The sequence below is a fragment of the Saccoglossus kowalevskii genome, assembly GCF_978046115.1.
Source record: "Saccoglossus kowalevskii chromosome 4 unlocalized genomic scaffold, keSacKowa6.1 SUPER_4_unloc_1, whole genome shotgun sequence".
Lineage (NCBI taxonomy): Eukaryota > Metazoa > Hemichordata > Enteropneusta > Harrimaniidae > Saccoglossus > Saccoglossus kowalevskii.
In genome coordinates this window covers 248,871-261,268 of record NW_028188616.1, presented here as the reverse complement: position 1 = coordinate 261,268, position 12,398 = coordinate 248,871, and the positions used below count along the sequence as shown (strand labels likewise).

Below are 12,398 nucleotides of genomic sequence, written 5' to 3'. Positions count from 1 at the left end.
ATGACATGGATTATTTTGATGACACTCCTTGATGTCAATATAATTAGCCTTGATTAAAGTTGTAAACTTTTATCATTGTTATGCAATCCTACACCCAAGATTTACATGTAGTGTTGCTTATGCAAGGGTTACATGCAGTGCATTATTCTTGGTCATGCAAGCAGATAATAACCCATACCTAGAACATTCCTAAATCTTTATTATTAAACACTGTTCTCTCATCATGAATTTTGGTGCACCAAGTTGTGCATTTTTTTATAATTTTTTTGTTTAATTTTGAACCAACTAGACATAATTTAGACACAATTAGACTGTGAAAAATATGGGGAAAAAATTCAGGTTTATTTTTTAGTAAGGCGACAAAAGTTAATTTTGGTGCTCAAACAACAGTCAACAATTTTCTGTTTTTGTTATGGTTCATTGTCTAATTGTGAATTACTCTGTTATATGAATGAATCATGGTTTAATGACAGCCCCATAAATATAATTGGCTTGGCCCTAATTGTTGTTAAGCAACCTTCCAGTAGTTGTACAAACAAAAATCTGCCAGTTGATCCAAGGGGACTTCGCAGTATAATTGTACATTGATACAATGTCTGGCATGTCTGTATTGTCTTTTACTGAGGAATTCAACTGGGGGTTTCTTGGTAAGTTACTTTTAATTTGAGTAGTTTCTACTTTGAGTCAATAATAACAGCCTAGTGTTGTAGTAATTTGGAGGTATGTGTTTTAGATTTCTACTGTATACCATGCAGTACAAAGTACTTTGGTTAGCACATACTGTGTTTGATTCACTGTTATGCTGTCAATATGATAATTACTGGGATAGTAGTTACATTTCATATATGGTTTCTATAGTACTTCAGAAAAACATTTGTTAATAAAATAACAACCATACCATGTGTTCATATCATGATGTGTATATGTCTAAACAAATACAATAACTTCAGAAACTTGATACAACTTATTTTGATCATTCCAACCTAGATGTGCAGTGAAGTAAAGATACTACAGCAATACATACTTTTAATGCTATTCATGATTCAGGTGTTATTCACATCGATTGCTATTGTCTGTGTATTGGGTGAATTCTTTTATAACCCACTTCTTTGATTTAGTTCTGTAACCCTATATATTTATAAAACAGTATTCAGATATATTTCAGTAAAATCGATGCCTTACTTTGTTTGCATGATTACTGAATTTTTTATTCTATGACTAAGTTATAACATTATAATTTCCTGCTCTTTGATCAGTTTACATGAAATGTAATTTTTAAATATTTCAATGTAATTCTATAAAGTAAGCTACTGGTCTGTAATAATACATGTGCATGTTTCTTCCTAATATCCTGACTGAATGGAAAACTGCCAAGAATTTAGCTTTTCATAACCCCTGTGTTACCAGTGTTTAAAATCTTTCTGGTTTTACTTTATTTGCAAACTGTTCAAAATATGAGTGATAAAATTAAATTCTATAAAAATAAATTTGAAAATTCACCATATCCAAAATATGAATATATTGTTCTAGACCTTTTATTCCAGTATTGAACATTATATTACATCTTAAACTCAAGCTGAAATGAACAATTGTTGTTTTTTTGTCTTACCCAATTTCCTTTCTACTTCAATTACTGTAAAATATATTTTAAGCTAGAATTAATTTTCACTGAAAAGACTTTTTAGGTGTTTTGTATGGAATTTATTTTCACTGATTTTTGACAAGTAGAATGTAAAATATAGGAACAAAGGTATATTCACTGGATTTTATTTTCACTGAATCATTCCTTCAGTGAAAATAGCAAAAAATTAATTCCAAGTATAGAAGTGCATATCAATCAAAATAATATACCGGTAATCACTAAAAAAAAAGTTTCACATGCAAGGTTTTTTGTAGATGAATTAATATAAAAGCAAACAAAGTTTGTAAACTTCATTTGCTGCTAATTAATAACTTAAATAGAATATACAGTATAAAAATATTTGAAAGTTGATATGAAAACAATAACAAATTAAAGCTGCAATCGGCGTCACCGTGGCCCAAGCTTTCAAGCATGTATATTCCATAAATAATGAGGTCACTAAATTCCTATTAGGGTGGTTTTAATGATCTGTATGATGAGGTCAAAATAACATGCAGTTGGTGTATGTATTTACCTGTTTTGGTTATCAAAATATGCTTTTGAGAATAAGAATGAGCCATGTGGTAATTAATGTCTATTAATGAGGTTACATAATCATATATGGTATTCTCTTATGTCAGTTACATCTTTTGTTTGATGCATTCATTATATCACTGGTTGCATGTCTCGTTCTGCAATAGTGTTACAGATATGACAGTTATGCATATTAATGAGTTCACATGACCATATATGGTCATCTGTTATTTTTTAATCATAATTCAGAAGGTTTTATCTTCCAAGATGCAACAGTGCTTAAGATATAGCAGTTATGCATACATGTATTAATTAAGTTAGAAGTCCCACCCCATAGGCGCGAAGCCACATGACCTAGCTATATGCCATTCAGATGAAATAATGTATCTAAAGAGTAGAATACATGTACACAATTTTATTCCAATCGGACCAATACAACACATGTAATTGAACAATTTCTGTTTGCACAATATCCAAGATGGCGGCCAAATCATGTGACTGATCAAATTATATTATTTTTCTAATTATTTATAAAAACATCTAGTAGATTGGTTGAAGCATCTTTAAGAAACAAATGCCCAAACATTTGGTTATTTTTACCTATTTTTTATCAAAGATGGCGGCCAAACCACGTGACTGATCAAAACTATATATTATTTGTTTCAAATGGAACAATGGTCAAACATGATATATACAACGTATCTAGTTGATCAGTTGAAGCACCACTAAGAAACAAATGCCCAAACTTTTGGTCAATTTTGCCTAAAATCCAAGATGGCGGCCAAACCATGTGACTGATCTGAAATCTTTTTTAGCTTTCTGAAAGGGTTTTATATAGAGATGCCATGCAGCAATATTAAAGATAATCCCTCAAGTGTGGCATGAGTAAAAAACTACTTCCTGTTTAGAAGATATTCCAAAATGGTGGCCAAACCATGTGACCAATCATAATAAATTTTCAAACATAAATGGGTTTCATAAATAGAAGCTAAGTACTAAATATGAGAACATTGTGTTTTTTGTCGTTTTTTAGGAAAAACAAAAAGTCACATGACCGCTAAAGTTTTTATTGCTGATGTCTATTACATATGAGTTGTACTATATACCATAAAAAAATCTATACGCCTCTCAGAAAGTGGTCAAACAGCCACTTCCCGGTTTTATTTCAATCCAATATGGCTGCCAAACTAATTGACCAATCAAAATTCTGAAAGCATGTTGCACCAGTTCACATAAGGGGCTATCATTATAGAGAATTTTCAGACTATTCTGTTCAGCGGTTTTTCTCTAACGGCTTGACGAAAAAAATTATGGAAGCAAGAAAGAAGAAAAAAAAATGGCTTGGGCCCCTAGTAAGAAAAAAAAAACATGTAGATAAAATTGAACAATTGTATGAACACATACTATGCAGAAAATAAAATAGACAGTGCAATTTAAAAAAGCTATTCTGGTCTCTGTATGCATTGTGTGGTTTTGTTCACACTGGGAAACTATTTAGTAGTGTTTATACAGCATAGGTAGCCTGTATAAACAGCAATACCTCCATTAGGTCTGATGACGGACTACATGCTTTATGCTCTATGTATTAAATTTAGCACTGATGTCAATATAATCTATATTCTCCTGGTACATGTATGTAACAAACTACAGTAATACTGTGCACAGTGATTATGAAAAATTACATAACAATGTACATCATTCTTTTTGAACCTTTCAGGTAAACAGGAAATAAAATAATTTTGGTAGTGATGTTGAAATGTGTTAAGAGGTATTAAATTTAGGTTGTAAACGTTATGCACATATTTTTTGAATCATTATTCTATTTGTCTCTAAATACCCATGTTTGATTCATTGAGTTACTGATGCTGTTTCAATCTATTACTCCTGAGATGGGTATAATTTTCCAGTTGAGCTGGTAAAAATGAAAACTTAGATTGTGAAACAACAAATTTTTAACAGTCTATGTTAGGAACTTACATCATATTGATAAATAACATTAATTAAAAACATTATACAAATAAATTTCTATGCTATGTTTACACAAATAATTGCCATACAATAACAAAAGAAAAAATAATCCTCAAACCATATAACCTTTTTTTCTTGATGGCCACAAAAAAAAAAACACATTGCAGGTTTAATATATACTTGTGCATGTATTCAAATTTATTTTATCTAAATCAGTGAAAATAAAATCCAGTGAAAATTTTGTTTCTTATATTTTACATTCAACTCACTATAAAAATCTGTGAGAGGAAACCAAAATGGTATATCAGAATATATATATATACATACCGGTATATCTGTTAATTCATTAAAGCTCATTCTTATCTGTATGTTTATTCATAATTGTGTTTTTTTTAGTCTTCATTCAGATACAGTCCGAAAATGGGGACTTATGTTTTGACCTCTGTGCATCCAAGCATTTCCCCCTTTATCTCTGACATGCTTGGCTCTGCAATCACATTCAAACTTCTTAGGCGACATACATACCTGTATATCCATTTCTTTCATTATTTGATTCAAGATAGCTAAACGGCGTCCATTTTTGTGCTAAAAGTTCATCAAAATCAAGCATGTCTGCCATTCCAGAACTGAAATGCAGTTCTGACATTATGTTTTATTACAATACATAGCAACTGTAAATTTTAATGTCCTGCACTATATAGACATGTTTCCATATATTTTAATAAAATATTTATAAATACAGGTACATTGCATGTACAAATCACAGTGCTTTTGGCTTCACAGTGACAGGCATTGCATGTACAAATCACGGTGGTTTTGGCCTTACAGTGGCAGGCATTGCGAGTTCTACCAACATTGAATTACTGGATTTAGTCTCTATTTAATAGCTGTGATTTGAATAATAATAGATTTTCAGGGCTCTGGTTTCTAGTTTTGTGTGCTAAACACTATAATTGTAAAGTGATAGACTTTGATACAAGCAGACAAAGAACTTGATAAGTAATATTGGTCATGAGACTTTCTGCTGACAGGAGGGTGATATTATACGATAATAATGGAACTCTGACCATGATTAAAGTCTTGTCAGATGACTTAACAAGTGCCTGAGACACTACAGCCTAGATTCAGTCTTAATAGTTATATAGTAACTAAAATATTTAAAAAAATATCATGATATATTGATAAGGCTTTTATCAATTTCAATGTTGATATACAGCAGTGGTATCATTAATTTTTATAACATCATAATTTTCACACCAATTTGTGTCATTGTTTATAATCAGTGTTTGCCTTGAATTAAGGTCACCGTAACTGTGTTCCCTTGGGCAATTTTAGCACTAATAAACATTTTGATTTCAGCTCAAAATTAAGCTTGAATCAGGTAAATACACACAATTAGGTGACATTTTTTTTTTCAGAATATCAAAACTTCAGGCCCATTTATGTGATTGCTTAATTCCCCTGGACCTATTTCTAGGGGTGTCGTCCTGTGATGGCTTCCCTTGGACCCTTGTCATCATTGCTGTACACAAAATATACACAAAGGCTATAAAAGCTTAATCTAGATTTGTTCTATTAAAAATTGAACGTCATCAAGTTAGTTTTGGATGACATGATTACTTTTTCAAATTCCAATTAAGTTGAATTGAGAGTTCTCTTTGTGAAATAACCTTGCATGAACTCTGGGCAACAAGCTGACATTTAGTGGTATGAAAATAAGTGATTAATGTTAATATAATGACAGGCAACAAGTAATAGTAGAATTTTTCTTAGTTGCCATGGAAATATAAATCAAAAACAACATTTCAATCCTGATAATGGAATTGTTCATGTAAGTTTTTTTGAGATAAAAATAACATTTAGTCAATAAATTCAGTAGTTAAGGTAGCGGGACTATTATTTGCATACTTGTTTTCATCTTCTAATTGTGACTAAATGACTACAAATAGACCCAGGAAAGTATATATTTTTAGAATCGCCAGACTTCAAGCTATTCACAAGTGTATTTTGCATGCCTGTATCTGCATTCTACGACGCGTTACTCAATCGAAGGTGAAAAATTACTTTTTCTGTAAAAAAAATAATTACGCATTTATGCTGGCGATAAGAAGTATTTTTTTCACTTTTCCTAGTTGTTCAATAGTCTGGTAAATTGAATGTGTCTGGTCAGTTTTATTCAAGCAACACGTTTTAAAAAATAGTGTGCTGAATTTCAATTACTGTTTTTAGTCGCACTGCCCCCAACTCAAACCACAAAAACTCCTTGGTAAATAATTGATGAAATAGTTTGTCTGGGCACATTCAAGTTCCTCTCACTGTCACCTTAAGTATAAGTATACGTTATTTTTTGTTAAAGACCTTGTATTTTGAAAAACATAAACTCCTAGAAAACGTCCATGAAGTAACAGCAAAGATTTTCATGCTTGTTTATCAGCACAATCAATTTGTTTTCCCATCAAGGTCTGTTTTAACATGTGTAAGGACATCCAAATGTGTAAGGCTATTGGAAACCAAAAAAATAAAGGAATGGGATAGCTATAATTGGGTAAATTCGGCATATGAAAACACCAAAATCATTAATTTTTTTTAGTGTTTGTGTGACCTTGTGTCTGACACATTCATATGCAAATGACTAATCTGTGAAACAAACAGGGGTGGAGAAAAACCACTCAAATGTTTGGAAACACTCATTGTGTGTCAGATAGCTACTGATAACACATCCTAACATTGCTTTGTCTTGAGTTTATCTTTGAAACTTATAGGCACACAGATTAAACCTGTGTTGTTGATTTTGGAAAACACTACTGAGGCTGCCTTGCTTCCCTTCAGAAAATCTACATTTTAACCAACTTACATGGCATTCTATGTTATGTTGACTTTATCACATGAAAGTTTATAGTGCATTTCATCAATTAATAAATAAATGTGAAAATCATAATTTTCAACACAAATAATAGTCTCGCTACCTTAAGCCATAACTTAATTTGTTTGGTGCCCCACCTTCCAGTTAAGCCTAATCTCACAACAAATTTACTTTCTGGATTAAAATAACAATGGATAACAAAAGATAGATTAACATTGTAAAGAACATAAACAATAGTGTCCCATGATTCTTTGGTGCAATCCATGGGATTGAGCGGTTCCCCTTCAATGAACTTAGTTAATGAAGCCATAACTTAACATTACATGTAATTGTTTACAGAATTAAGAAATTAAGGACCACCGTAGTACATTCAAATCTTCATGTGAAAAAAATTTAGTATGTCAATAAAGCAAATATTCTCTTCTATATTTTATTCTGTATGTACAGGTATAATTTGTCTAATCTCAACCTTATGTAAACAAATTAGCTGTTTAAGAGGTTGACTGCTGTAAAACACTTTTAAATTATTTTCACTTGGAATTTATTTTTGCTATTTTCACGTATGATTCAGTGAAAATAAAATCTAGCTAATATAACTGTATTTCCTAAAATTAGTTGTGTTTTGACCCTTGTGCCTCCATGCTTCCGTCCGTCCGTCCGTGCGTGTGTGCGTGCGTGCGTGCGTGCGTGTGTCCGGCCATGTATCTTAAAAAATGCCTGGACCAATCATAATCAAACTTCACACATACATCATACATGATATTATACATATGCACATCAATTTGTTCCACGATCTGATACAAGATGGTCGAATGGCGGCCATTTTTGTGCTAAAAAATCATCAAAATCAAGCATTTCTCAGCTGTTTACAGATGGATTTTGTTCAAACTTGGTATATATATTAGACATTATGGGACCTTGATGCAAATAATTTTGTTTTTCAGATCGGATTCAACATGGCTGACTGGTGGCCATTTTGTTTTAATGAATGGGCTTCTAGACCCATATCTCTGACTTGCTTTGACTGATTATGTTCAAATTTTTAATACTCACTATACATCATGTCATAGATATACCGATATATTGGTTTGACGATCCTATTCAAAGTGGTCGAATGGTGGCCATTTTTGTGCTAAAAAAATCATCTCAAGCATTTCTTGCATTTGTGATGCATTTTGTTTAAACTTATAACATACATTAGACATTACGAATTCCTGATGCACATCATTTTATTTTTCAGATCAGATTCAAAATGGCTGACTGGCGGCCATTTTGTTTTAATGATTGGGCTTCTAGAGCCATATCTCTGACATGCTTTGACTGATTATGTTCAAATTTTATATATTCGTTACACATCAAAATGGCTGATTTTGAATGCTGTTCCAGAGCAATATCTCTCAATAAGGACAAGTACTTGTTTGACGATCAGATACAATCATCATAATCATATTTCTGACATGGTTATATTTCAGCTATATTACTATAAACAAAACTATATATCTTAAATTCAATAACTAACTGGGACTGTGCCATGGCTTGTTTACATTCAACTTGTCAAAAATCAGTGAAAATAAATTCTATACCCAAAAAGCCTTTTTCAGCAAATATTAATTCCAGTTCAGATAAATTATTTTACTGTATTAGAAATTCAGGGGAGAAGTAGAAATCGTAGATTTTTAAGAAAACATGTCATTGAAAATGACACTGTCCCCGTTAAGTTCTCTTTGTGCTCGTCATATTAAAGCGGAGGGGTTGTCGCGAGCATGTCCTTGAAACTTGAGTTCCAAGTGGCGTATACAACAGATTGTTTATTTACATCAAAACACGTGTTTCGTGTCATAGTAATATGGCCAAAATAAAAACAGTCTTTATTCAGCTATCTTTGATCTGATTATGAAACACACTGATATGTATGATGTGTGTGCCAAATACAAATGAAAATAGTACATAAATTGTGGAAATATAGTAGTAAGGCCAAAAAGTCAGATGGCTGTCAATCGGCCATCCTTGACCAGATTTTGAAACGAATTGTCATGGACATGCATCCTAACATGTATAAAGTACATGTATGTGCCAAATTTGAATGAAAACTGACAGAGCACGTCCAAGATACTGCATAAAAAAACAAAAACAAGATGCCTGCCAGTCGACCATCTTTGATCCAATTGCAAAATAAATCGTCATGGACATGTATCCTAACATGTATAATCTATGTACCAAGTTTGAATGACAACTGACAAAGCATATCCAAAATACAACATTTTCAAAAAACAAGATGGCTGCCAGTCGGCCATTTTGAATTGAATCGCTAAACCACTGCATGTGCATATGTCCCACATAAGGTACTAGGCACATGCAAAGAATGAATGGAATCGGTCCACAGGATTCTGAAATATGATGCCTGCCAGTCGACCATCTTTGATCCAATTGCAAAATAAATCGTCATGGACATGTATCCTAACATGTATAATCTATGTACCAAGTTTGAATGACAACTGACAAAGCATATCCAAAATACAACATTTTCAAAAAACAAGATGGCTGCCAGTCGGCCATTTTGAATTGAATCGCTAAACCACTGCATGTGCATATGTCCCACATAAGGTACTAGGCACATGCAAAGAATGAATGGAATCGGTCCACAGGATTCTGAAATATGACGTTGGATAGACTGACACACGGACAGACGGTCGGACAGACAAACTCAGGAACTCACGGACGGTCAGGGACATGTATCCTAACATGTATGATCTATGTACTAAATTTGAATGAAAACTAACAAAGCATGTCCAAAATACGACATTTTCAAAAAATAAGATGGCTGCCAGTCTGCCATCTTTGATCCAATTGTGAAATAAATCATCATGGACATGTATCCTAACATGTATAATCTATGTACCAAGTTTGAATGAAAACTGACAAAGCATGTCCAAAATACAACATTTTCAAAAAACAAGATGGCTGCCTGTCGGCCATTTTGAATCGAATCGCTAAACCACTGCATGTGCATATGTCCCACATAAAGTACTAGGCACATGCAAAGAATGAACAGAATCGGTCCAAGGGATTCTGAGATATGACTCTGGACTGACGCACGGACGCACAGACACACAGACGGACGGAGACCGAATTATAAGTTCCTGTTTTCGGACTTCGTCCAAATGGGGACTAAAAATAATCTGCCTGTATTTGCTTGAGGACAGCAAAAAAGCAGTATCCTGAAAAAAGCATGTAGCTCAAAACTGAGTGAAGGACAAAAATAATTTCCATGAACTCTAATATACAATCACTAAATTGAACACCATTTTTCAATCCCTGTAAACCAAATAATTTTTTTAAACTCTTTTTGTGTGCAGCTTGGGAAAGTTTCATGCAGATCTCTGAAAATATAGACATATCAAATATAAGCCAAAAAACCATGAAAAATTATAATCATATATTCAAGGGAATTTAAAAAATAATAATTATGTCATCAGTTACTATGGTAATAGTCAATGATAACTATAAATCAGCACTGTCATGCACTTTCTACTACATTCTATCACAGTTCGTCTATCAGATAGAGGGATTTTGACATTTTCTCAACTTTGTCTAAGCTTTGTCTATAAACTGCATGGTTTTCAGCAGGTCTCTACAACTGGTCACTATTAATGTGTAAAACATTTGTTGTGAGTCCTACCTATGCACATTTGCAGTTTTGACAATAGTGTAGCTTAGTGTAAAATATTTAAATTGTCAAATGTTAAAATAAAAAATATACAAAACATTGTAAATATGAATTGAGACTTTAATAAACTTCATCTAGATATTAACAAAAGTTGTTTGACCCCTAGTAGGCAGGTTTATCAAGCAGAAATACAACTTTTAAACAAAATGGCTGCCCTCCATAGCTGGCACATTCATGAGAAAACTGCATAATCTGTTTCCTGAATCACATCAATGTGATAACTTGACTTTTCAATTATAGAAAATATTTAACTTTTTACAAATTATACTTTGCAATAGTTTTCTACCTTAAGGTAATTTTTGGTGGTGTTTGTAAGATTTCAATCATTGCATGTTGTGTTATATATTGTGTTGACAATAATAGGTGTGGACATGTCTCTCTTCATCATCAGATTTATAGTCACTGCCTTTTAAACTACTCATGTCTATTGAAATCACTTTACACAGAAACACAAAAGAAAACTTTTCTTCATTTAGTTGTTAGACGTTAACATTATTAAGTTCCATCACTCAAATGAAAAAAGTCAAGTTCAAATCGTTGTGTTGAATTCATTGAATCAGAAGCTCACAGATGACTTGCCATGAAGGGTCCATTTTATGCTGGAATAGTTTTGAAAACTGCTGTATTCATAAGCAAATAATCTCATCAGCATTGAGACGTTGCTAATGTGTAGCCACATTGTTTGTGACTTGTCATCTATGTATTAAGAAGGGCTGTTAAAAACTGCCACGATTTATAATGTCTCTTTAAATTGGATTAGCTATCTCCCTACATTGATAATGGTTTAGTCTAATGAGATGAATGAAGCAACAAGTCTGCCAAGCCATTATAGCAAAGCACTGTCAAATGCACATAGGATTTTAAAAACAACAACTGTTTTCAACTATGACGGTCAACTTACAGAGACCTAATGGATATCGGGGGACAATACGCAGCCAAAGTATGCCATGTAGGTTTCCTTCTTTCTTTTTCATGTTAAAAAATGTTTGTCAGTTTTTGAAATAAGACTATAGTCAATATTACCCTTACTATTGCTATTGAAAGCTGGTTAGATTAAGACCTCAACTAATGTATGTATTGAGGAGTCATCCATATAACATATCACCAACTCAAAATAGGTTGAGTTTGGATTTATATCGAGCACAAACTGCTCTAAAACTGCTCATTTGAGATTACAGTGAAAATTTCACTGAGGTTCATTAGATAAAGAACACATACCCAGTGAGAATTTGTCATATACAAACACCTTCATATTATTATCTAAATTATGGAAATTGTTTTTAAAATTTAACACCTAGAAGTATTTTCACAAGTAAAGTGAAAAGTTGTATGTTCTTAGCAAAGCTGTATTGACCTCTTAAAATTTAATTTAGAATACAGATAGATTTTTAAAAAATGTTTTTTTTTTCCCGGTAGCCATGGTAGATTATTTCATCTACGCCAGATTAACTTTCATTCCTGGATGCTATAGAATGTAATTCAATTCAATAGAGTTATAAATTCCTAGCGATAAAATTAGATTGTTATTGCTTGGCTTTATTTTTTCTTATATTTCTGATGGATAAATGAACTAAAATATTGCTTAAAATGCAGTGACTTTGACAAATTATCCTCATGATGTAATTGTTTCCATCATGAACCAGTGAATCATCTAAAGCAGCTATTCCATAATCTATGAAGCGTCA

General features: G+C 32.4%; 1 protein-coding gene across 3 annotated transcripts in view; it reads left to right on the top strand.

Moving 5' to 3' along the window:
* The window catches only part of LOC144345461 (uncharacterized), a 58,085-nt gene that overhangs the window by 801 nt on the left and 44,886 nt on the right, over positions 1–12,398 (top strand). The window contains exon 1 of one of the 3 annotated variants that reach the window (XM_085496226.1): positions 585–647. The exons of 1 other annotated variant lie outside the window; for it this stretch is intronic. In XM_085496226.1, the coding sequence (XP_085352352.1) occupies positions 593–647 (55 nt within the window). In that variant the 5' untranslated portion in view covers positions 585–592. Of the gene's footprint in view, positions 1–584; positions 648–11,583; positions 11,663–12,398 lie in introns of those variants that run through there. One more of the 3 variants, XM_085496225.1, reaches the window with a different exon arrangement.